The sequence below is a fragment of the Doryrhamphus excisus genome, linkage group LG8, assembly GCF_037039965.1.
Source record: "Doryrhamphus excisus strain RoL-2023G ecotype Guam linkage group LG8, RoL_Dexc_Guam_v1.1, whole genome shotgun sequence".
NCBI lineage: Eukaryota > Metazoa > Chordata > Actinopteri > Syngnathiformes > Syngnathidae > Doryrhamphus > Doryrhamphus excisus.
Genome location: NC_136364.1, coordinates 13,250,489 through 13,278,235, shown reverse-complemented (window position 1 = coordinate 13,278,235; position 27,747 = coordinate 13,250,489). Strand labels below are relative to the sequence as shown.

The window sequence follows — 27,747 nt, the reverse complement described above, 5'->3', positions numbered from 1 at the left end:
AGGAAGTGCTCCCGACGATGCTACAGACGCTACAGACCTTGCGTCTGTCAATGTGACCGAATGCAATGAGTCATTTCGAAACGTTTTCGTTTAGATCGCACTCAGCACAAATCCAGTCCATCCTGACTTGTTATGGGTAAGATTAAAATAAATACATATTTTAAAAATATTGATATATTGCCCAGCCCTAATGGGGTGTAATTTTTATGTTTACAGGGCTCTAACAACGTTAAAAACTGTCTTTAGAAAGTCAAACAGGTGTATGCTATAACTTAAAAATGAAATGAAAAAAAAACTGAAAATATTCCATTTATAAATTAGGAAAATTCACTTGTCACAGTAAGATCTGGAACCATTCATTCATTCATTCATTCATTCATTTTCTACCGCTTATCCATGCGAGGGTCGCGGTGGGTGCTGGAGCCTATCCCAGCTGTCTTCAGGCAAGAGGCGAGATACACCCTGGACTGGTGGCCAGCCAATCACAGGTCACATATAGACAAACAACCATTCACACTCACATTCATACCTATGGACAATTTGGAGTCCAATTAAGCAATAAACAAGGGATTTGTATATATAACTATTTTTTAGCCTTTTTTACAAAATTTAAAAAAATGTCTAATAATATTAAAGTGGCCCCCTGCGTCTTTTAATGTTCAGTTTAAACAAACCTAGTCTAGGACCTGGATGAATCCAAACGATAAGCTTAAGATTAATGGACCAAAATATCTATGAGTTCCAGATCAATTCCATACAGTCAATAGAAACTTTGAGCAGGCTTGGTCATTAATGAAAGGATGTATGGCTACGGTGTAATACCATAAACAAAGATGCTAATGCTTCCACTGATGCTGTAACAGACATATATCATGCCGAAGGCTGGGTCTAAAACTACACACTCCAGCTTCAATCATAACAATAAACTGAGTGCCAAAACAGAGCTTTGGTCCCTCTGACATATTTCCTTATGTCCAAGATAACCAGATATTGCAGGTGTGGTGTTTAAATGAGTCATATGGCTCTGGTAAATGTATTATTCCCACACCGGAGATGTTAAAGTAGCATTTCATCATCTTGCAGTATGTCTATAACGCCTCTGCCCCCAAGGAGACATCCTGTTCTTGTTATTCCGGAGCCTCATAGCCCATACATCATGTCCATACATCCAATAAAGGTAGCGTACGGCCCCTGGAGGAGGCGATGCAGGTGTTTTCGTGGAGCCATCCAGCAATTCTCTCACCAAAACAGGTCACCTGATCAAGCGAAAAGCGTGGTGAAGATGCAGTGCTTGCTTGACAAAAAGCAGAGCGGCAAAGTTTGAGGAGCCTTCAGGGTTCGGCTGAGAAGCGTCTGAATTATACACCAAATGAGCAGCTTGGAGACCGAGGGGAATTAATCTCATCATTTAATGTGTGCACGTGCAACTAATATGGACTCATAAGACGGTTCTTTGTTGGTGCATTCACTGTCTCGTCATGGCCACATGCAGACGTGAGCCCGCGTGCCCTCCATGGTAAATAAGTCATGTGAGCAAGCTGGGATTTCTGCTCTTTCAGGTAAATCTCTGCTTTGATGTCATTCCGCAGCTCACCGGGGACAATAAAGTAACATCGTTCGACTTCCTTGAAATACATTTTTGGAGCATTCAACCGTGGGTAGACAACATTATGCCCTCTTAAGATGAAGAAGTGCTCTGCTTAAAAGCAGGACCCCTCCACCCCCTCCCGAGTTAAAAACACAGGCGGCACAACCACGGTGGAATTCAAAGCAAAAAAAAATGAAATTGTCAGCGTGCTTGTTTCATTTGACTTTCCAAAAAGTAGGGAAGTAAGTGCACATTCCCGCTTCCTGACATCTCCTGCAGCCGACTTCAAGGGGAATGGATGCATCTGCTGCACAGGTACGCTAGTGGAGCGGCTTTACATGCAGAAAAATACATGGCAGGTGCATACCATACACGGACCATACACGGAATACCCTGGTTGGTCGGGAATCTCCTTCTTTATTCCCTCAGTTCACCATATTAGTCCGCTACCGACCCTGAAGAAGCCGATTCAAGGCAATGCAGACCATCCATCTCCTAAGGAGGTGAATACACCCTGCTGTGGTGGCTCAGCCACAGTGTGGATCAGGTGTGTCCAAAGTGCGGCCCGGGGGACATTTGTGGCCCCAGCTTGGTTTTTAATTGGCCCGTGGCAAGAACACGAAAAAACAGCAAAAATGGAAAAATCTGCATTAATTTTCCAAGAATGAAGCCTAAATTTCTAAATAAATAAATAAATATATTTGAATTTTAAGAGAATAATGTTGTGATATTTTGAAAAAAATAACATACTTTAACAGCACGAAGTTGGAATATTTATTTAAAAAATGACGAGGAAAAAAGTCTTAATATTACCACCCAAAAAAAATTATTAAATAAAATTATATTAAATACAATATTAAATATATATTTAAAAAATACTTAAATACAATTATTAAATAAAATTTGGTTGAGGAAAAGCAACAATGATATGAGAAAAAAATTATTAATTAATTATGACAACAAAATTTACAGAAGAAATTTAAAATGGTTGGAATCTTTAATATTAAAATATAAACAATGACAAGATTTTTTTTATTTCTAATGAAAAAGTTCACTAATAGAAATATATAGTCACTTTTATTGCAAATGCTGATCCAAAATGTCCAAACGTCAAAGCCAAGCTAGCAGGAGGTTGAGGTGGGGGTCAAACATAGACATTATTATGAGCATATCAAATAATATAATTGTCTGCCATTGGCTGTTGGTCCTGGAAGGCCACCCCTGTGAGATCTGTTACACTTTGTCACCTCGGTCGGCTATTATAAAATGTTCCACGCACCCCTTGATTTTTATAGATGCAGCTTTCGCTAGAAATGGTTTGGACACCCCTGATTTAGAGTCTCAATCAGCCCAACAGGTAAAAAGGCACGCCCTCGAGCAAGGCACCGAGGCTCACTTTGTGCACATTTGTTTGGTGATGCAAATACATTGTAAACTTATTGAACACTGTCTTTGTTCAGGTGCAATTATGACGAATGTCATTGCAAAATTGACTATTAAAGTAGGATTGCCAAGGGAGTGTGTTTGACCTTGGCTTCAGGAGTAGTTGACAGAAAGAAGAGAAGGTGTTCACGGTCTTACCTTGAAAAATCCACAGGAACATCAACAAGGCTCTTAGTCTTGATTGACTCTCCATGGCGCCACATCCAAGCAAGCAGGGAATCAACAAACTAGTCTTCAAAGTTGACTCGCACACACTCACACTCCTCCGGCTGGATTGTTCAAGTAAGGTCCGCTCCCGGAGCCGCACGGCGTGCAGTCAAAAAGGAAGCTTTCTCTCATGTTTGCGTCGATCCACCCGGCGGCTGACATGGCACGGCTCCCCGCCGACCGTCACTTTTCTTGGCCAAAGCCCGTGTGCGAGTCCCTGCTTTTACCTCACCACCCCCCTCTCGCCGCTCACACCACCAATCAACTCGCCCTGCTTGACTTGTGCTGCCAAGCTTTTTGCACACTCGTGGAGTGTGCGTGGACGCGTCTTCTTGAAACCAGTACGGCTTTGGTTCTCTGTCGCCCTCTGGCGGCTCGCACATGCAGCACGACTTAGATGTTCATATTTCAACTCTATGTGACTAAAATATAAAATTTTCCATCATCATGTGACATGTTTATTTTAGTTGTAAAAATCTCAACTTTTTTCTATTAATATTTTGACTTTATCCCTGTAAAATAACAGCTGTTTTAGTCTCATTTGTTGTTGCTATTTCAAGTTTTTTCTTGTAAATTTCCTGCAAAAGGCCCCCAAGCTGCACTTTGGACACCCCTTGTATATACTGTATACATCATTGAATTACTGTCTTTATAGAATGAGCAATACTGTATTCAATAAATACTTAACAGATAACTGCAGCTTCAGTCAGGTGCAATACCGATGGAGCCGCTGCATTTTTAATGGGACATAATGGCTTCATCCCATGATATGAAGCAGTGTGTGTTTCCAACAGCGTTCTCACCTGAGCGACACACACGTGAGACGCCTCGATGTGTGTGTGTGTGTTTTCCTGAGCGTCCATGATAACTTATTCATATGGTTTCTCCTCTCGTGGAATCTGCTCGGCCCCTTGTCTTCTGTGTTTATTGTCACCGTGTTCACGTTACGTTGTGTAACGTGTGTGAGTGCTGTCTCGTGTTACTGCTTGAATTATAATGCACCTGACTGGACGAACACCCCGAAATAGCCATGCTGTCTTATTTCAAATGTGTATTTTTTACCCAATGGCTGCTCTGCACACGCACGTGTACATTAAAGGTTGGGGAATGTTTTTATTAACAAGAATATGTGTCTCAAGAAAAAAGAAAAGCGGGCTTCGCTACGCATCTAAAAAGAACGCGGCTCTGTCAAGACTCCATCAAACGTGGGGGTTAACTTAACTCTGATTTTATTTTTGTTCTGCAGCAAATAGGCTAACGTAGCATGATGTTACTGCTGATGTGAGTGTAACGTTAGCACCTAGCTACGCCTATGATGCTAGCCTTCGTTACGCTGTTTTAAGTGACAGATAGCATCTGTTACATCACACAAGTGCAGACTTACAGTAGGTTCCTTTTGGACGATTTGGAGTGGCCAATGGAGCTAACATGTTTTTGGAATGGGGGAGGAAAACGGAGAAAACGAAAAGCAGAGAATCAAGCTCAGGTCTTCTCGCTACGCATCCTGCACACTAACCACTCTTCCACCGTGTCCCCCCTCTAATTAAGTGAAAGAACATATTTATAAGATTGAGAACAGTTTTCTGTGGTATGAAAATATAATTTACGATACCAGGCCGATAAATATTGATACCAATAATTATCGGACACGCCTACTTTATTCCCATAGTATTTTGACTTTATTCTTGTATAACTGTCACTTTTTCCGCTACATAATTTTCCAAAAATGTCAACTTTGTTCATTTTGTTTGTTCCTCATTATATTACTACGTTTAAGAAAGATATCTTATTTTATTTCTAATATTTCCAACTTTTTTCTCTTAATTAAATTTTTTTTTAATTAATTTTTTTCATTTTTAAATGAATTTTGTCTGACCTTATTTTTGTAAAATTGCTGCTGATTTTTCCGTTTTTGCTACTGTTGTTTTTGTTTTGTTTTTTATTTTCTTCTAAAACGAGGGTTTACTGTATCTGTAAAAAAGTGGATGAAGTTCATGGTTGTGCTTCCAGGAGCCACACACCCTGCTGGAGACCTGAAATGGGCGTGGACAAACAACTCATTAGCATTAAAGCTACAGACACACAAAAGAACGCGGTCCCAATAGGGCTTATGAAAAAACTGTTTAAACCGTCCAAATTCTAGTACCAAGGCTAGCGAGACTTGAATGAAAAACACCCTAATATGGGACCTTCTAACTGTATCCACCCCTGGTTGAAAGTGGTGGGTTCCAAATCCAGCATGAATAATGCCCTGATATGCTTTTAAACAACGCCCCTCTGGAAATCTCAGCTCAACTTCAAAAAAGATATTTTTGTCACATTTTATGTGTATTTATGTCTGTCACATTTGTGCAAGTCTTAGCAGGTTCCTTCATGAGCAGATCCGCCCCTGCAGCCGTCCTGAATGCATCCATTGTCAAAGTTTGCTTTAATGTTATCTCGCTGCCAGCTGGTGGGTGTCTTCTCCGCGGGGGCTTTTTGTGTCATGAAAATGTCCCGTCTTCTTGCACTTTGGAGTCAAGTTGCACAGTTAGAGTGCAATGTTACTGCAAGGGAAGCTCTACTTTTATTTTCGCTATGTTTTCTTTTCATTTTTATTGAATGTCTGCTGATTATTTTCCGCCATCTAGCGGCCATTGTTAGGAACTACACCACGAATGACTTTTATCATTGCTGGCATTCATGGTAGATGCGAAATGTAGTGCTTTTATAATTATACCAGCAAATTCTACATTCATATTTATAGCAGTTAAAGCATTTGGGTTGAACCTCAAGTCTGAAAGTGTTTTGGCATAGCTTGCCGCTATCTGCTATTGGCTGATAAGCTCCTTTAGGTTCCGCAAGGCTTCCATTTAGCACATTCAAATGGAATAACAGTAATGTAACATTAATAATGTAAAGAAGGCAGCGTTGCGTCAGGATAAATATATTCGGAAAGGCAGCAGTTGGCTCATGGTGAATTCAAAGTGACACTTGTATGGAACGTGTGAAAACTTTGACGCCTACTAAGTGAAAAAAATCCACACCCACACATGAATATTGGCAGCGTTGATCTTTTCAAGCTTGACTCAGGACTTGCCAACATTTAACACAGTGACTAATTCCCACTTGGAGTACCTTGTCTATGTTGTGGTCTGAGATCGCTTGGGAAACAGAGGAAACGACTAGCACAATTCAAAAGACTGATATTTATATTATATTTACAATATATTATTATGATTATTATACAGACGATCACAGCTCATTGCGGGGGTTAGGATCTGCACCCAAGGACAAAATAAAAGCATAATAATCTGCAAAACAAATCTATTTCATAAGAATTCATAAGGACCCACAAAGCATGCTTGGTAACTTCCTGTTGGAAAAGTGTGCACACGGACTTCCCAGCAAATATAAAATGGAAATATTTAACATAGGATAATATCATTGAAATAAGAATTTCATAACAAGATACAGCTAGCATCAGTTAGCTTTCGTTAGCTATGATGTAGACTTTAATTAGCATCTGCTTGGTGTTCGAGTGGTTAGCATGTAGCAGTGGTGTAATTAAATTAAATTAAATTAAATTAAATTAAATTAAATTAAATTAAATTAAATTAAATTAAATTAAATTAAATTAAATTAAATTAAATTGTTCTCGAGCCCCCCTAAATAATTTGATTATTATTTTTTTTTATTACAATTTTTCTTTACAAAAAAATCTCTGACAAATTTCATATAATAGGGCAAAAGCAGGCTAAAAAGTAAGCCAATAAGCAGGCTCATACGAACCTATAATGAGAAGAAGAATAATGACGATAGTAATAATAATAGGCTAATTAATAATATAATAATGATTATTATATCATTGATCACTGTCCACTGGTTTTGCAGTGTAGATTGTGTGTATTTGTGCAAATTTAATGGTGGTCTAAAACAATTGAGTATCTCTACTAAATCTGTCCAAAAGTGGGAAAGTTATATCGCGGTTCTTGTTCCTTAATTTTTGGGGGATTTTTTTGACTTTTTTGAATGTCTACTACATTCATTTATATCCTATGCATCTCCAGAACCTAGTGACGCCCCTGTCATGTTTGCTGGCCGCAATGAGAGTTGCAGTGATTGCACTCAGCCAGCAGAGGTCACCCTCACCCCCAACTGGCCATCAAAGTATGAGTGTAAGTATGTGTCGCCTAATGAGATGATTTGGTTCATTTTGGTCATATTGTATTACAGGGACAGACATTAAATTCTTCAACAGGACACAAAGACACAGCAGCAACTACAACACTCCCAGAAATGTCATTAAAAACGTGTAGATGAGGACAAGAGACTGAGGCAGTGAAAAAAAGGCTGAGACAAAATGGGCTCCCAAGTACAAGTGGCAATTACAAGACAGTCTATTTGTACCAAGCAATCAGCTGCCGAACAATTTGAGATGTTTTTTTTTTCTCCTCCTCAATTTGCGCAAACACCAGATGGATAATTTTGGAAATCATCTCAGCACACAATTCCAAATCCAACAAAACAAGACGACATGTGATGTCTTTTCAAGTTTCCCTGCTGTTTTATGCAAATGTGGTTTAAAGCCACAAGTTAGAATGTCTCCAGCAATGAGTTCATCTCCATTAGCGGTGATTTTGCCTCAGCCTCTGCCTTAACAATGCTAAAATGCATTAAATTTCACTAATTAGCATTTAGACCTAATTAGAGGTACATTTGGACTTAAGTTAGCATCTGTCAGTCCTGTATTGACAAAGATTATCTTTGTATTCACAATGCTAACACAGTATTAGTTCATATCTTGTGACACAAATTAGCACCAATGCAGATTTAACCTCAATTAGCATCTATTAGTGTTCATTAGCATTAACCTGTAACGATGCCAAAGTTTCAGATAATGAGGTTAGCGCAGAAGGCTCTGAACACTCAGTTTCAGAGAGTTTTTTCTAACACAGTCTCCCTGTGATGTCACATGGAACCGGACAGCCTTATATGGGCATGCCAGGGTACGTCTGCACTCTTGTGGAAGATTTCCACTTCCACTTTATTTATATAGCACATTTTATAAATAGAGTTCCCAAAGTGCTGCACAGACTAGTAAAATAAAAAGTAAAAATAAAATACAATAAATAAAGGTACAAATTGAATTAATCCAAAACTAAAGGATCAAATAATAAATAAAATAGTAAAATAGATATTAAAATATTAAAAACAAGACGCAAAGCAATAAAATTATAAAAAATAAAACCAATTAAAATAAAAAGAAATAACTAAAAGATACCAAAAAACATGTAATCCTTTATTAATGAGTATAATCCTCTGCCTCATTGCTTATTTTTGTATTAATGAGTTAAAATCTCGCTAATGAGTGTGTCTGACAATGTACTTGCTATGCTAATTACCTCGTATTCAAAATGATTTAACTTATGTTAGCCGACATTAGCAGTGATTTAGCTTTTAGTTAGCATATTTTAGCCTAGTAGTAGTGGGTTAGCCTCTTATCTTTGTATTAGCAATACCAATACGGTATTAGTTCACATCTTGCTATGCACATTAGCACATATGAGCTTTTATTAATCAAGATTCAACCTCTGTTAGCAACTATCAGCTCTCACAGCAGCAACCTGTTAGCCTTTTATTGACGAGTAATAGTCGCTAATTAGTGTTTCCGACATTGCTACTGTACTTGCTGTGCTAATTAGCACATTTAACTTCATGTTCAAAGTGATGTAATTTTGTTAGCTCACATTAGCACTGATTCCGCCTTCAGTTAGCATCATTTATCTTGGTAGTAGTGAGTTAGCCTCTTATCTGCTATTAGCAATTCTAATACAATATGATAGTTTCATATCTTGCTGTGCAAATTAGCACCTATGAGATATTAGTAATCAAGTCTGTTAGCAGCTGTTAGCTCTCATTAGCAGTAACCAAATTGGTGTGCTTTAATTAGCCTCAGTCAGCTCTGTGTTAGCATAGCATTTGAAACTGACCTAAATGAGAAGATGCTGTTTTTTTTTTATTGTTTTGTTTTGCAGAGTTATCACTTTGTGGGCGACTCCTGTGTTACCTCTGTGCCAGGGGAGGATGCCATACTGAGACACAAATCTTCACACTCTCTCCAGGCATTTGTTTGATTAATATTCATCATATACACCTTTTAATAATGAATACAGAATTTGTAATTACTGTAAAGTTTTCTTCAAGTCCCGCACATCTACTTTCCCCCAGACGTTTGACTTAAGGCAGCATTGCTAGACAAAAGCCTGCTGGCCTTCATCAATAATGGATATTTGTGTGTTTTCCTGCTAATTAGGACTAAAATTTGACAAAATCCCAGGATTTATTGTGCTTCTTTATAAATAGAATACAAAGTTGGAGCTTTGGCGGAGAGGAGCAAACTTCATGGAAGTCCGATGAGAGGAAGAGCGGTGTCAAATCCACTCAAATGTCCTGCAAGCAGCCTCATTCAGGCTCATTATGTCAGCTTATCAGATAGAGCGGGGCTCCTCCAACAGGGCTCCTGCAGCAGGACTCCTCGAGCAGGCCCGTGCACGGCTCACTGCAAACAAGTTGGACAATTAAGTGCAATGAAGAAGCCACGCTTTGCCCCCCTCTGCTGGCGCTGCTCCTAAAAGGCTAAGAAGCCAAATGCAAACGTCTCTCTGTACCACAGGGACACTATAAATAAACTCTACCGTCCATTTCACCGGCTGAAGGTGTCCTTTGCACCTCTGAAATGTACTGAGGGGGTCTCCGTATAGGTCAACACCTCGGACCCCCCCATCCTGGACAGTGTGCCAATTAGCACTCGCCCACAAGTAGCTCATTAGACCAATGTCAGCTTTTATCAGGGGCGCACACACAGTGGAACCTAGAAACTATTTTCCATGAGAAATAATGAAAGTTAAATGTGTGGCATTGCTTGAAATAAAGTTTTAAACATTCATAGCTGTCATTCAAGTTCACAACAGAATAATACAAATAAAATAATCTCAAAAAACACAGGAGCCTTCATGTGCTTTTCAACATTCAGGTGTAAAATAGTGTCTGTGTATTAGAATTCATTCATTTTCTACCGCTTTTCCTCACAAGGGTCGCGGTGGTTGCTGGAGCCTATTACAGCTGTCTTTGGCAAGAGGCGGGGTACACCCTGGACTGGTCGCCAGCCAATCACATGGCACATATAGACAAACAACCATTCAGACTCACATTCATACCTATGGACAATTAGGAGTCTCCAATTCCAATTTTGGAATGTGGGAGGAAACCGGAGTACCCACGCATGCACGGGGAGAACATACAAACTCCACACTAGCTGTGAGGTCTGCGCGCTAACCACTCGACCGCCGTGCCGCCGTGTACTATAATGTTATTTACTATTTGCTCTTCCAGACCAACGATCCTGAATCGGTGAAATTCCAATGGGCAGAGGTGCCCAAACTCACATTATGTTATTTTTGTAAAATTGTAACTTTTTCTGTTAATATTTGGACTTGAACATGCATGCTGATTTTGCCATTTTTGCTCCTTTTTTCTAGTTTTCCTATTCAATGATATTTTCATAATGTGCCACAGGCCGGTACAGAAACAGCTGCGGGTCACGCTGCGTTTGGACGCCGCTGACCTTGGTGGTGTCAGAAGAATTCATGTAGAATTAAAAAAAATCCAAATAATCAAAGGCCAAGCCTCTTCCTGTGTTTGCCTAGCTTGTAAACACATAGTGTGAGATAAATATGGATTGAGTCGCACACATAAGGTCAGCGCCCAGGGGGGGCGAGAGGCCGACAGCTGAATCTCACATTCTTCACTGCAGTCAGACAGGCTGCCACATCCCACCATCTGTACCCCCCACCACTGTCACCACACACACACACACACACACACACAACAACAACACGGCACATAACCTGCAGTGGCAACAAATTCAATTCAAGAATGCAAAATCTTTCTTTGAAGACTTATGGACAGGTTTGTGAGAATATATGTTCTTTACACAAATAGGACACCTTGACATTTGTATTCCTCTGGTTTATGCACATTTCCAGTCACTTTTTAGGAGAGAAGGAATCATAATGACAAGTGTCTTTTCAATAAATACCTTACTGACATCACCATAAGATGACCACTCATAACTTAACAAGAAAAACAAAAAAATATATTTAAAAAAAGCAGGAAAAATGTCATTCCATCCATCCATCCATTTTTATGCTGCTTATCCTCATTAAGGTTGCGGGCGTATGCTGGAGCCTATCCCAGCTGACTTTGTGCGAGAGGCATTGCTATTATTTTTTATTCATAACTTTATAGTGTTGTTCTCACAAAATTACAACTTTGTTTCTGAATGCTGAGACTTTATTCTCTGCTGATGTTTTAAAATGTATTTCAACTCTCTTCTTGTAATATTATTATTCTGGTCACATTAGAAGAGATTATTCTCAGAAAATTATTCATTTTTTACTGACTCGCGGGTACTGGGTGAAGAGTCGATTTTAACTAACTCATGGGTACTCGATGAAGACTTGACTTTAACTGACTCACGGGTACTCGATGAAGACTCGAGTTTAACTGACTCATGGGTACTCGATGAAGACTCAAGTTTAACTGACTCAAGGGTACTCGATGAAGACTCGAGTTTAACTGACTCACGGGTACTCAATGAAGACTCGAGTTTAACTGACTCATGGGTACTTGATGAAGACTCGAGTTTAACTGACTCATGGGTGCTCCAGTTAGACTCAAGACTCACAGACTGACAAAGAATTGAATTTGAATGACTCACAGGTGCTCAATATAGACTTGAATTTCTCTGATTCACTGGTGCAACTTGCATGTGCGATGTGACTCGAGCGAATCAAGTCCCCGATGCACCGGAAGAAATGCATATTAGCCTGTTGGACAAACGTCTGTATCACCGATTGACTTGTTTAGCCTGCTAGTTTCACTGACTCACAAGTGTAAAAAAAATCGAGGTTCCCGTCAGCACAACTCATCTGAAGGAAGCAAAGTTATTTGTAAGTATCCAATGACTCTCTTGATGCTTTTAGTAGAAAATAAAATGAAGCCCGTGAAGTGACATCTCCAAGATCACGGCTTCACTTTCCTGTTGAGATGCCTCCATTTGGCCTTTGTGGCCCCTATTAAGGTCCACAGGGAGGCAGAGTCAGTACCATTGTGGGGCCCCTCTTTGTGTCCCACTCCGCAACAAACATCTGGACCCTTCTTGTGTTGCTCAATTCCCAGTCCCATTCAAAGGGAACAAAAGCGAGCAGGCGTCTGAGCGTCCAGAAGTCGCCTTCCATCACGTCGCCCCTACCAGCCTGACACGGAGACAATGAGGTGCAGGGATGAGATGAACCAGTCCGGTCTTTGCTCCCGGTGAAAAGGAGCTCGTACCCCCGAGGGAGGCGTGTGTCCACTGCGCTCCACAAGAGCGAGACCCCGGCGGATGGTGAAGATGGCAGTCGGGCCAGATTGTGGGAGGGAAACAGCAGATGTCTAATAAATCATCTGGGAAGGGGCTACATGGGGGGGTGGAAGGCAATGGCTAACACCAGTTGTGCTTATACTGGGATAGTTTATTCCCTGAATATGGACGGAAGGTCACCTAAACCTATACTCTGGTTCATTCATTTTAAATCAAATCTACTATTGGAGAGATTTATATAAGATTTACATTTCAGTTAGCTGTCCTACAAAGCTCATTTTTGGAGTTAAAATCCTGGTAAAAAGAGTAAAAGTGTTACATTTGTGGAGTTTGTTCTTTATGTATAACTCTTGTTTGTGTTAAGTCATACTAACTGTTGAGTAATATTCATTCAGTGGGTGTTTTTTTGCTTCGTCCTTGGATTGAAAAGACGGTCTATCCTGTAAGAGTTGAGCAATTTGTTGTAAAGAAAAAAATAATAGTAGTGTAAAGATGACTCAGCAATAATATTGAAAACCATATTTAGATATTCATAAACAGGCGATTCATTCCATTCGTTAACATGGAAATCTGGTATGAAAGCATTCATTTTCTACCGCTTATCCTCACGAGGGTCGCAGGGGTGCTGGAGCCTATCCCAGCTGTCTTCGGGCGAGAGGCCGAGTACACCCTGGACTGGTGGCCAGCCAATCACAGGGCACATATAGACAAACAACCATTCACACTCACATTCATACCTATGGACAATTTGGAGTCGCCAATTAACCTAGCATGTTTTTGGAATGTGGGAGGAAACTGGAGTACCCGGAGAAAACCCACACATGCATGAGGAGAACATGCAAACTCCACCTAGAGATGGCCGAGGGTGGGATTGAACCATGGTCTCCTAGCAGTGAGGTCTGCACGCTAACCACTCGTTCGCCGTGCAGCCATTATGAAAGCAATGATTTCTTATTGCTGGCAAGGTATCTGTTCTGTAAAAATCTCCAGTCCAGGGTGCACCACGCCTCTTGGCCTAAGTCAGCTGGGATAGGCTCCAGCATAGCCCCGTCCTATGTTGAGGATAAACGCATAGAAAATGGATGAATGGATTAGAGCTTTACTAGTCTATTATACTTAACCAAACAAACAAAGGGAGTCTCATAAATTGGGGGATTTTTTTTTTGCCTGCTCACTCACACACACACACGCACACGCACACACACCCACGGGGGCGCAGATGTGGGGTCTGTCCCTTTAAAGACTGAGCTCGGTGAGGATTTGTTGCAGCCATCAGGCAGGAAGAGTGCAGCCTGCATGCTGAGCCTCACATCGCCACAAACTGGCAACCAGCGAGCACTGAAAGCAGACTTCCTCATTCGGGACTGACTACATTTAGCCAAAGCTTGTTTTTTTGTCGGCTACAGGGGAAGGAAATCCTTGTGGGACCATGACGGGACCAAGTCATGCTCTTTGAGTTTTTTTTTTTTGTCTCCCCGGCTGCTTCTGCTGATGGTAGTGATGGTGATGATGCTGACATGGCTCTCTCTCAAGGAGGGACAGTAAAGTTTTTTGTGGGGGAGAAGGCTTATTTCCCTCACTTGAACTAGCTTGGAGTGTAAACATCTGGGAGTGTAGCCGGCTTGGAGATGAACTTTGGACATCCGCTGCTTGTGTTGCTCACCTGCACAACCATTTCATCAGGTAAGACCTGCATGTTGGTGTCACGCTGATGTAAAAGACGTGGACTAGATCCCACCTGGCCCCATCCACGTCTTTCTGATGTCGTGTATTCATATATTCAACACGGCAATCAGGTAGTCTTAAGTAAAAGTACACGTCTACATGGTGAACATCAACTAATGCTAATGTTCTTAGTTAGCGTGTACCTTGGTTAGCGTTAGACACCTTATATATGCTCATCAATACACAATAATCCCTCCTTGTTTCTGCAAAGTAGGATTTCTTATTTATAAACCTTTTAGACCTTTTAAATGCAGTTTTGAGTTTGAGTTGAGCTTTAACTTTGTGTGTTTTTATTGCGATACAATTCCAACCTCCAATTCAGTCCAACAAGTGGCAAATATTACATTTCATCACCATCTACGAATGCGTCTTTTGAATGCCTTATATTCCTATTTTAGATCGTTTAGCCATCATTCAGTTATTTGCTTAAATATGCATATTTTGTACTAATAATAGGCCATATTCAACCACACACAGTGTGTATATGTAGGAACACAATGAACCCTTTTAGCCCTGGACAATAACAGTACCCTAGTATTCCACTGAAGTACTATAGGGTATGTTAGTAACGGAATAGTAACGTTCCCCTATTTCCGAGTGTATTACGTTTGCACACAGAGACAGTGGCCATAGCTTGAAAGGGCCACCCTCATACGCTCTAGCCCCCCCATAAAAGAAGCTTTTAAACGCTTATTTCTTATTGCCGTTGAAAGAGGAGATTATACAGCATTCCAACCATTGCTTTAATAACAGATTATATTTCCAAAGCTTTAATCCGAACCCCAAATTAAAGCTCAGGAAATAATTCACAAATGCAGATTGAGATTGTTGGTTGATCATTTCTATCCTTCTGATATTGTCTGTCGTAAAAGAGGAATAAATACAAGAACAGTAACGTGAATTAAACCACAAACCTGAAAGAACAAGAGGCATGTTATTTGGATAAAGGAGCTTGCAGGCCTCAGTGCTGTGAATACGTTTTGGTTTATCCCATTTCATAGCTGCGAGCCCCCCCCCCCCCCCCAATATAGTGTGGCTCATGCTGGGTGGGAGAATGCAATGTGTGCCTGAGGAAGAATAACATCCCTTTTCAGTTCAATTGTTGGACTCCATTACGTCTCCCAAGCGGCAGTGTGCCAAAGAAAAGGAAAGCCGTCACCATGTAACTGAAAATGAACATAACAAGGTCAGAGAGGTCCTAACAGCTCGGCTGTTGTGACCATCATAAATATGACTGAATGTTAATGAATGACCTGTATGACATCACCGTTATTGACAACTTCAGCAAACATTAGAATTAGTCCAAATTAGGTGAAATATTAGCAGCAGATGGAACAAAAAGTCCACTTTATTCCAGTGACGGTGGTGATTATTGTCTTTTTACCATCAGTCTTCATTGTTCCAACAGTAGATGCCCTCCGGTGGCCTGCAGGAGAAATATCATTTTAAATTTAAATATGGGGTAATAATTACAAAAGCAATCTTCACTCGCTAAATGTACTGCAAAAAAGGTCAGTAAGGATAATTCATAATGCCGCCTACAGAGAACATACTAACTCCTTATTTCTAAAATCACAAATACTTCAACTTGCTGATATAGTTAATCTTCAAACAGCTAAAATAATGCATAAGGCTAAAAATAACCAATTACCTAAAAATGTCATCCAATACTTCTCTACAAGAGAGGAGAAATATGATCTCAGGGAAGAACTAAATCTGAAACACTTATATGCTAGGACTATGTTAAAAAGCCATAGCATTTCAGTATATGGAATCAAACTATGGAATGGATTGAGTAAGGAACTCAAACAATGCACAACGATGAGCCAATTCAAGAAACAATACAAGCAGTTGATGTTTGCTAAATACAAGGCTGAAGAGTCTTCAACCAGTCATGATGTACTATACATATATATCACTATATTGACAGTTACTATGGTACCCATTATGTCATTGTATGGTCATATCACCTCGTACTTCGGTACGAGGTACATTATTTAAAAAAAAAAACACAAACAACAAAAAACCTCAAACCTTATTATATTATTATTATTATTATTATTATTATTATTATATTATATTATGGACTCCAAATTGTCCATAGGTATGAATGTGAGTGTGAATGGTTGTTTGTCTATATGTGCCCTGTGATTGGCTGGTGACCAGTCCAGGGTGTACCCCGCCTCTCGCCCGAAGACAGCTGGGATAGGCTCCAGCACCCCCCGCGACCCTCGTGAGGAAAAGCGGTAGAAAATGAATGAATGAATGAATGAATATTATATTATGGAAAGTAGGAAGTGAACAAATGTAACAGTTACTGATTGTAAAAGTACCAGATGGAGGGGTAGGATTTAATAAGCTTTGCTTCTTCTTACTCTTTTTGGACATGTGGAACTGTGAACTGATTATGGATGCACTCAATTGTAATCTGGTGCATGTTCAAATGAAATAAAACCATTACCATTACCAAATTAGGGATGTCCCATAATTATCGGGACCCATAATTATCGATATCTGCATAAAAATGTGTTGATATTGGTATCGAATTAAATCGTATTAAATGTAAATTCATGTCCAATAGGAGCTATGTACAGTATTTAACCAAATGCAGTACTGAGATGTTGCCTCCAAATCTCGGCTATTCACTTCTCAGTTTTGGTTTAGTTATTAGTTAAGTACTTAAGGGGTCACTGACCTTCGGTATTCTTCTGTGAGCTGCTCCTCAGCCCTCTCACGGAGCTACGAGATGGTCACATGCTGCCGCCCTTCACAGCAGCTGGTGTGTGTACATAAGTGGTGTAACTTCTCACCATCTCAGGTGCTCTCTTAACACCCACACCTCCATTTCTGCCCACATCCATTAATACTGTATGGAGAGGCTCCAGCTCATTTAAACTGCATATTTCCCTACGCGGATTTGCAGCAAAACACTCGGACGTGAGTGGATTCTAACAGGGTTGGAAGAGGTGAGGATCATTCGGTGGTTTTAATGCATATGAATACTAGACACTAGATCAAATATTGTTGAAAGTGTAGCTGCATTCTCGGTTCAGCTGGCATACCAAATGAAATCCCACTCGTTTGTCAAAATCACCTCCTTCTCCACAATGGCATCAAAACATACACAACGCAAAAAAGGGTTGTTTTGTTTCAAAGTAACAATTTGTTAGCAAATATAACATCTTACTTTTATGAATGTGCAGTTGTGTCATAGAAAATAAAAAATATATTCTATGTCTTTGGAGAGTGAGCCTTTCGGTTTAAAAACAAGTATAAATAGGTCTTTGGTAGTGAACGGGTTAAACTAACACCTCTAAGTGTGATATTGAGTTGTCTCCAGTGGCTAGTATGTCTTCTTACAGACTAACTTTTGCGTCTTTTCCACGGCATGGAATCTACTCAGCTCTTTTGGCAATTTTCAGCCATTTGAAAATATACCGCATGGCGAGGGATGACCGAAATGAGCGCCAGGTTCGCTTCCCCTGTTTCCTGTTTGTTTTCCCAGCCTGTTTTCCCACCCAGTCTCTCATAGAGTCTAATTTGTCTCCTTAAGACAACGGTCCGTTACAAGCAAGGAAGTAAATGCATGGCTTTGTGCTTTTTGTAGTTTCCAGCTGTTATTTCGGCACTTTAACACTGTCCACCCCAAACCTATTGGATATCCATATACTGTATTTAAAGACATATTTGTGTTATGATAGTAGTGCCTCGCTACTTCATGCTTAAAGAGATACTACGGATACTCTAGCAACAAAAATATTGCATGTATAAATAATAATATGAATAATATGTCATGTATAAATAATCTTGGCTGTAATTCACGTACCACCAATGAACCGTGCTAAACCAGGGATTAGCGTGAAAGCAAATGTCGCTAACACCATATAGGACCTGCTTAAACGTCTTCATATTATGTAAGAAACAAATCTGTCAAATTCTCTATTAGATTTCGGTCATCTCGACGTGGGACACTAATTGATGCCAAAACAACTTTGGCCTCGTCGTTTGTCTCCGCTCTCTTTTGTCCTTCTGGTTGCAAAATGATAAATGGGTCTGGAGGCTGACTAAGCCCACCCCCCTCCCTCCCACTCGGTGTTCCTCTCTGACCATAAAAACATGGATGATGAAGGTAGTCAGTCGTGTAATGTGTACTTGGGTCTGAGTCACGCTGCTGATGATGCTCCTCTTTCGGGTTGGGCCAGCGATGACATCACACAAACTATGTATCAGACAAGTCCGAGTCACACCAGAAGAAAATCATACCAAACTTTTTGTACCCTCTGGGCTTTAAATGTCGTTTAGAACGCTTTGTCAGGGCGTGTTGGTGGCCCGGCAGACGTCTATCTGCTTTTATTGGTCTTTGGAGTATGTAAATGAGTTGAATTGGATTGGAGCCACTCTCACAAAAAAACAAGAACACTGGACGTCCCCTATTTCCAACATTAGCGTGACACTAGCATGCCACTAGGGGGCTTTAACATCGCGACATTCAAACTAATGACGGCGGTTATGTAACGCTGTGCATCTCAGCCAAGAAGGGCCGAACATCCACGAGATGAAGGGCGGTTCCCTTACCCAGCCTGCTAACCTTGTGCAGTTGATGGGGCGTAAACACGTGGAAAGACGTGTGTTGCTTTGCAATTAAGAGCGATGTTGCAGCTTGTCTGTCAGGGCGTCTAATGGCCCGGGCTTCGCTTCCTGCGTCTGATGTGTTTGTGCGGTGGGAATAAATGAATAAATCCTCGCAGTTCAGATGCAATCGAAGCGATGAGCGCGTCTAATCATCCTTGCAGACTTGTCACAGTGCGTGGAGTCAACTGTAGCGCTAATAAATAGCTAAAGTTGTCTACTTAGACAGAGGAAGGGTAAATATTAGTGATGAAAATATAAACTGGAGAGGAATGGACTGTAATCCTGGCCGACGAGCTGCAGATTTCACTTGTGTGCACACAGTTGGCAGTGTGCTATGAATTAATAAGCTTGCACAAAACAAGCGACATTTCCTCATTTGTCGATAAAGGACAAGAGCTCAAGGTTGCACTTCGTATTTACTCTGTGGATTGTCTTCACTTTCTTGTGCCAACATATCGAACGTCCCTTCGGAGGTGGAAAATGCAGCACACACAATAGAAAGAACACAGCGAATGGTGCTTGTCTTGATTTTGAATACCGCCCCCCCCCAATTGTCCTGCAATTTCTCTGTGTTTTGTAATCATTTCTCCCATCGGAAATTCCAGGAAATGTTCCAGGATCAAATAAAAGCCTGTATTTAATCTATAGTGCATGTGTTAGGAATGGAATATTTTCTATTGTGTTTTAGACAGTTTCTTATCTAACACAGTTAGATGACCTTTCGCTTGGAACGGATGCACCCTGTTGTTTTTATCTGCACACACACAGACACACACACACACACACACACACACACATTGTAGATGTGCCACCTTTTTATCTGAGGAGCGATTAACTGTCCAGCCGAAACTCACTGGAGGTTAAAATCCCAACCACTAAAAAAGGGAAGGTTCCACCCATTGCACCACCTCCTTAGGTCATCTTGGGAGATCAGTCGGACTTCACCAAACCTTCACTGGCAGCTAATCGGCCTCTCCAAGGCTGGCATTGCTATTGCTTTTATCTAGTGTCAAACTGTCCTTGGGATGTGTACTTTCATTTCACAGCTGAATGAAAAAATAAGGGTAAAATGGCCGCTCCGAACGTATGTCACCTGCTTCAAAATGACATTTTTAAACCGAAAATATCATATGTACATAATAACAATAAATACATACATCATATTTGTTACCATTAGTGGTTTAGATTAACAGATATCAAAATAAAAGTTTTTTTTTCACAATTACAAATTAAATGGAATAAAAATTGTTGTTTGGCCTGAAAAAGATGATTGACAGTCACATTCCTACACACACATTCCTGTAGCATGCATGAATACACAAAAGCAGCATCGCAAAAATGATGTTCATCTAAACGTTTTGCTGCTGTGGATAAAAACCACAAGGATCTTCAACATCTACACACCTGTGTGTGTGTGTGTATGTGTTATGTGTGTGTGTGTGCGTGTGTGTGTTACGTGGGCCGCAGCTTACATGCTCCAAGCAAGAAGTGTTGGAAAGTTCACCGCCAAACCGTGGCTAACAATCACTTGACTGTTTCACATAAAACCAACAAAATTCTCTCCTAAGCACCAATAGACAGATTTTGGTTGAATTATGAATTGTATATAATATCAGAGCCATTGTATTTCATATAATCTCTCACTAGAAGAGCATTCTAGTCACTGTTCATATTAAAAAAATCAATTCATTGAACAACATATGCCCTTGGGGGCTGATTGTGATGTGGAATCATCCTAGTCTGTACACGCTAAGCTCCAAAAATGTGCTGCTTTGTGGACGCGTTTAGACGCGCTGCAGCAGTTAGCCGTGCGCTTCTGTACAGCAGAAAGAAATGCTAAGCTATACGCCAGTGTATTTTTATTAACGCAGCCGTGGATGTGGGGACACGGGTGGGGCCAATTATTGAGCAGAAATTTAAATGGCAAGTTTAGTTTCAGAGCCGTGGCAGATGGCTCTCTCGAAAAGACCAACATTATTTGTATCAACTGTGAGATATCACGGAGCATGCCCACTGCCAGAGAGAAGTGAGATGCTGCTGGAGCCTATACCTCGCGCTCGGATTACCCAGTAGAGTAGATACGATACGTGTAAATAAGCCTTTTCGATATGAATGTGTTACGGTGCTCGGAGAGAAAGATGGCGGACAAACATGAAGTATCGGCGGTGTGGAGTGGAGTTTAAGTCAGCTGGGGTAGGCTCCAGCATACCTCTTTGACCCGAGTGAGGACAAGCGGCTTAGAAAATGCATTGATGGATGGATGAAGATGAAATGAATCCAGAATTAGTAATTGGGGGCCCTTGTGAAAGCAGATGATGATCAATGCCAAAGGAAAATGTTCCATGCAGCTCTTGTATTGAATGTGATCCCGCAGGTCGAACTAATGGAGTGTCTGCTGTGTATTCTGTATTTGCATAAAAACCTCACTGCAGAGTGCAAAACTAAAGCACCTCCAAAAGGTGTCCATTATTTGACCACATCTCTCCCAGAACAAAATGTGCCATCAGAGGGACGTACTTTCCCCCCTGAAAGGTGCTTTCAAGCAATCATCTTGTCATCGCGCAAACATGAGATGAGATCCTTTCTTATGTGTCCAAATGCTCAGTGTGGCGGAGACGCTTCGCTGATTGCAGCCTTGTAACTGGCACCTCCATCCAGCCTCCCCCCCCGTCCTCCCCTCCATAAAATGAATGAGCCAGAGTGGTGTCACGATGACACTGTGGAGCGTTCCAACAAGCCAACAAGTGAACGCACTCAGGTTGTCACAGTTTTGTACACACAGGCAGCTGCCGCTCATCAACGGCGGTAAGATCAGCCAAATCCGCCGTGTGCGTGACACGATGTTTCAAATGACTGCTTATTAATAAGTAGCGGGCTGTTTTATGGCGAGGCATGTCATTAATTTAGCTGGTTATGCGACCACAGGTCATTTCTCTGTGAATTAGGTTCTCCCTTCGTCCAAACTGGAAATCCGGACTTGAACACAACAGTTCCTGACAAAGGAAAGGATATTTTAGAAACCAACACATCAATAAATGATCACTGTTTTGTACTTTTATGGCCTGTTAGTAAAACTATGTAGTATTCTGCTCACTCGCTGTCAGTAATGTTACATTGATAAGACATGGCATTAGATTACTCCCCCTTAAAGGGGACCATTTATGCTCATTGGACTGAATTGTGGACTCATAGAACAGTTACAAACGCACAGAAGGCTTCCAGAATCCTGAAGGAGCCCCAAAGAGTTAATAGTCAACGGGTGCGTCTCCTGGCTCCTCTTCTTCATCACCAACCCTAAGAAGATGTGAAAATAGAAACAAAGCCGGAGTAAAACAAATAAATGCCACAATAGAAAAGAGTAGAAAAGCCCAAATCAAGGACAATAATGACATCTCAGCTTTGTGATGTAGGTGAAAACGTAAATTATTTAAGGGGACCTATTATGATCACCAGACATGGACTTCTGTAGAGCAGCTCCACACAATAACCCGCACAAAGCTTTATCTTCCAACTGCATTTCCATCCATCCACTTTCTATACCTCTTAACATCACTAGGGTATGCTGGAGCCTATGCCAGCTGTCTTTGCCACCCTGGACTGGTGGCCAGCCAATCCCAGGGCACATGTAGACAAACAACCATCATGAGCCTCTTCATGTGCCTTGAATCACCCCTGGGGATGAATAAAGTTTTTCTAATTGAATTGCTACGATTGTGTTTGCGATAAGCACAGACCAACTTTTAATAAGATTTGGAAGTAGAGCTGGCAACGCCACAATGTCCCTTTGAAGACACTTTTGATGGAAAGCACGGTGTGGAAACGTCTGCATGGAAGCCCAGCGTGTCCCCACAACACGGAAATTACCTTCCGACTGGACTCTTTTGCAGCACCGTGACTATGAAATGTGCCTGTGTGAGCTCCGTGTGTGTGTGTGTACGTTCCACAAAAAGTCCTACTGCAACACAAATATGGCCGTATTTAAAATGTGATACAGATTGCCATTTATCAAAGTGGTTCGACTTTTTGTTTTCGTATAAAATCCACAAATTTCTCTTGGGAGTAGGTTCTATGGCATATCTGCTGTTGTATTTAGAGATGGGCTTTGGCTTCATTTCTTTGATCTATGCCAGACAAAATGAACAACCCATCATCGTCATCATCATCAGGGGTAGAAATTGTCTAATGTTCACCTTAAATGTTCTTCTTCTTTTCCCATTTGGGTTTTTTGTTCTCCGATATTGTTCCATCTTCTACTGTTATCTCTACTTCCTCCATGTCTTCCTTTATTAAAGCTATAAAACTTCACGGTGATTGGCCTTATTTTCTCTTCATTTCTGATTTTAGCATCTTCTCACCCCATCCTACACTCCTGACCACAACTTTAAGACCAGTTGAAAGATGGCAAGAATATATAAAAGTATTTGAGTCGGGTTTATTGTTAACAACCATTCAAGCGAAATAGGCTGTTCATCAAAAACCTCAGCCTTTAAAAAGCCAAAATCCTGGCGAAGATGTGGGTTCTGTGTATTTGTCTGTCAGGTATTCACACTGTCGGGATATCTTGATGGCAAAGGCAAAGAATGTTCTTGTTGATCTGCTTAAGCAGGGCTTCTCACGTTGTGTCATTGCTGCTGAGATTGGATCCAATAAGACGCTCATTTGAAACCTCTTAAAGATTCTGAGGGTTCTGGAACGAAAAAGTGAAGTGGTAGACCCAAAACATATTACCAGCAGTGAGCAAATACCATCCCAAGATACGGGACCATCCACAGCCCAAATGAAGGTTGTTACTGGTGCTGAGTGCCGTCCAATAGCGATCATACGGCATCTGCAGGAGAAGGCTTTTAAGAACAAAATACGGCTTTTCCTGCCATGAAACAATGGAGCTTTGGTTTGTGCAGTGGCGTCAAACGGCAGCTGGCTATATGGAGATGTTGCAGCGGGCATCCGCCATGACGAAAAGCCGTCGTCTGTGTGGTAACGACAGGCTTTTTCAACAGGACAACATTGCACTTCACAATGGCTGCCTGACAGAAGACTCCTTCTTGGTCACCACAACTAACAGCCATTTGGAGAACACCAAAAATCCAAAAAATTAGCAAGAAATGCTACATACGGCTGTGGGCTATGCTCCAGACCCCCCTAGTTGTCATGAAAACCACCACCATGAGACCCTTAGTTGTGACTACTAAGGATTTAAGAAGCTAGTCCAAGAATACCAAATGTCTCGTAGTTATAGTTCTGCAAAACAAAAAAAAAAACATCACTTTGATGAGTGATGTAATGCCGTCGTTTTCTTTGAGAAAGTGTTCAACAAGGATGCGGTGACACGTGAAGAGCATCATCCTCATCATCAGTTTGTGGTTCAAACATGAAGGGCTCCATATTTATTTTTAACGGCATCATAGTATTTCTTTTAATGGCAAGATTAGTCCCCCGCCTCATCGTTGCGTTCGTGTGTAGAGCAGTTGTGACCTCAGGGTGTTAGCGCTCGCGTTGCTCTTTAGATGTTTACTTCAGGTTCATGCCATGGTCGTGCCTCGTTGTCCACGTGGATCAGATCAGTTCATGAAAAGACGTAAATCTGCTTAGCGCCCCAAAGTGAGGATTTATACTCATGCTGACCATTAAAGTCAAACGTAAGAGCAGCATGTGTGTCATTAGGTTAGTCCAGCCGAGCATCTCCAATCATAATGGACGTGTTTATGTTGGTCAGATTATGGTCTGAAAATAATGCAGCTCAGCCGCACAGTGACCGTTTCATTTTCTTCTTTTTTTTTTTTTTAATTCCGGGAGGGAGAGACCATCTGTTCTTCAGACTCGACCTAAAAGCAGCGACGTTTGAATTATTCATCTCGAAGAGTAACACATTGTTAGGGACATTTGGTCTTACTCTAAAAGCCCCCCCCGTAAATCTTTAAGCAGTGGCCGTTTTTTTCTCCGTGCCAAGGAAAGATGGTAATGGATCCCCAGGGAGGTGATGGAGAAGTTGTCTGCACCCCCCCTTCATTCTCTCAATTTCCATCTCTTTTTTGCCCAACCGTCTCCCTCTGGAGTGCAACAGTTCTGACACAGGCTGACCATTAATATATTAAATCTTTGATTGCATTCTCTCTGTGTTACACTTGTCCTCTGGGAAAACGATGTCACCTATTCATGCACTTCGGTAGGCAGACTGTAATACAACAATACAGCCGTCGTCAATATAAGAATACTTTATGGCCCATCCAGCAGAGATGCTACAACATGTTTGGTCGACATCTTTGGAAAGAGACCATAAAAAGTAACTGCGAAGCTGGAGGTACTTTGTTCTATGTATCGTATCTTGTATTGTACTCAAACAGTACAACTTCTTCTCATGCATTACCAAAGACGTATTTATATGTTTTATAAGCCCCAACGCCGCATGCCAACAACATATTTATACGTCTTTTATGATGCAACGCTCCACTAATGTACGTATCTAGTGGCCACAAGGTGACAGTAGTGCACACGGTAAGAGCTGGGCAGGGATCATGTTAATGCAAATCACACCTGACAGGAAGGAGGAAGTGGGAGAGACTAGATGGTAGGGTGCCGGAGGTTATGAAATGTAGGAAAACTTTAACACACGCACACACACCGACACACACGTGCGTACACATAGTTCAGTTCCTAGTAGTTCATGGTGTTATATTTGTAAATAAATTGTTACTTTGTGTTATGTTGTATAGTTCTTTTGATATTTGAGCTGATATTTGTGTCGAAGTGGAAGTTATGCTTTCTCCCTTTTCTAGTTGGGAACTGATATTTTCCTGAAAGTACCTATGTTACTAAAGAACGGAGAAGGTTGAAATAAACTTTATTTTTCTAATAAAAAACAGGAGTCTAATCTTTCATTTGTTGTGTTTATATAGCTATAGAACACCATATTATGTATGTATTCTGTATTATGCCTTGAAATCAGTCGAAATCATCTAAAACATGATGGAGTTGTCTTTTGAAAAATGGTTCATATTTTCATTTTATTTTTATTTTTGTATTTTATTTTTCTGTGTTGCCCTGCTATGCCTACTACTATGCCTTCCAAATTCTAATTTTTTTTTCATTTTTTCCTTGGTTAAAAATGTCCATCCATCTCAAAATGACTTATGACGTTAATAACATCATCCTCCAATTTACAGGGTCTCGGGTGCGCTTCGAAGACAGCGCCCCTCGGATTGTGGAGGACCCTTCGGACCTGATTGTTTCCAAAGGGGAGCCCGCCACCCTCAACTGCAAGGCAGAGGGCCGACCCGCCCCCAGTGTGGAGTGGTACAAAGATGGCGAGAGGGTTGAAACGGACAGAGACGATCCCCGCTCCCACCGAATGCTCCTGCCCAGCGGCTCGCTCTTCTTCCTGCGCATTGTGCACGGCCGGCGTAGCAAACCTGATGAGGGTGTTTACACCTGTGTGGCACGCAACTACCTCGGGGAGGCTATTAGTCGCAACGCTTCGCTGGAAGTTGCAAGTAAGATGCTGTACATTTGATCTAACATGGCGCTTCCTTGAGGGTTAGATCACCCCAGTTCTTATATTCGATATTTCCCGTCTTGTGTATTGCACATACAATACAATACATACAATATTGCATGTAACAAACTGGTCAGTTTGCTCTTGTTCGGAATGGAATATTTTCCATTTCTGTTTCCTACTGCCACAGATTGCACTTTTTGTCACTGAGGCATGAGAAGAGTAATAACGCAGGCAACACCGGAGGGCTGCGTGTTTGGACAAATTCCCACCCTTTTGTGTGCATTGCACTTCTATTTGGATATTAACATAAATTATCAATGCTTTTACATTCAGTTATAAACATACTCTACTACTGTCCATTGTGCATAACCAGTTGATATTTACTAAATCACCTGTTTCTATTCATCAAACACATGATTACCTCTTCCTCGGCAACATAAAGATTTTGCTTGTGTGGCCATGAAGGTTTGAATCTGTTTCAAATGTCTTTTAATTGAATTGATTGCTCACCGTGGTCCAGTGATACAGTATTTGTATCTACAGTGTCTTTTCAGCACCCTTTCAGCTGTTATGAAGAAGAACAAGGATGTAGCTCTCCAGCAACTTATTGTTTCATGTCAGAGGAACGCATTCGTGCTTTTCAAGGATATCTCATCGTCCTGATCGGGTTGGGGCATCTGAGGTTAAAAGTCATTGCCATTTCATTTTTACATTTTAGGTTTCGGGTAGTTTTTGACTTCCGATACATCTCATTTTAGGAATGAGTGCTGCTCAATGTCGTAGAAATACACACTGTGGATTTTAAAGGACATTGAAAAGGATGGAGCGGGGGTCAAAGGTCCGATTAGGAGGTTTGTGTTGCTTTTCAACGCTCAGCTCGTCAATACGTGTAAATGTCAAGGAAGTTTTATGTCTTTTCATCCGTTCTCTGACGCATGATGGATGATCGAGCTGGTGTCAGAGGTCATTTCAGTCTCTTTCAGCGACCACTGTTTTATGTCAGAGAAGAAATGTTACAAATCTTCCTTTCTCGTGGACATCATACCACCTCTGACTCGCTCCAGGAGCCCATCCGGTGTCCGCGTCAACCACTTCACAAAGTACAGCTTTTAAAAAGCCGAATAGGAAAGCTGGCTGTACTACATAGTAGAAAGGCAAAACTTAGTCCATCATCCACCATCCACGAGGGAGACCAGAGCACACGTCTTTAGCTTTTCTGTGTGTTCTGGATGGCTGCCTTGTGTTGGCAGT

The 27,747-nt window shown here is 41.1% G+C and overlaps 2 protein-coding genes across 5 annotated transcripts in view; one reads left to right on the top strand and one right to left on the bottom strand.

Annotated features, from left to right (window-relative positions):
• Positions 1 to 3,578, bottom strand: part of esamb (endothelial cell adhesion molecule b) — a 50,156-nt gene extending 46,578 nt beyond the window's left edge. The window contains exon 1 of the mRNA XM_058079800.2: positions 3,170 to 3,578. Coding sequence (XP_057935783.2) covers positions 3,170 to 3,224 — 55 coding nt within the window. The 5' untranslated portion in view covers positions 3,225 to 3,578. The remainder of the gene's footprint in view (positions 1 to 3,169) is intronic.
• Positions 3,579 to 13,925: 10,347 nt separating this feature from the next.
• Positions 13,926 to 27,747, top strand: part of LOC131134488 (roundabout homolog 2) — a 55,025-nt gene continuing 41,203 nt past the window's right edge. For all 4 annotated transcript variants that reach the window (XM_078792865.1, XM_078792863.1, XM_078792866.1 and 1 more), the window contains exons 1-2: positions 13,926 to 14,327; positions 26,165 to 26,491. In XM_078792865.1, the coding sequence (XP_078648991.1) occupies positions 14,273 to 14,327; positions 26,165 to 26,491 (382 nt within the window). In that variant the 5' untranslated portion in view covers positions 13,926 to 14,272. The remainder of the gene's footprint in view (positions 14,328 to 26,164; positions 26,492 to 27,747) is intronic.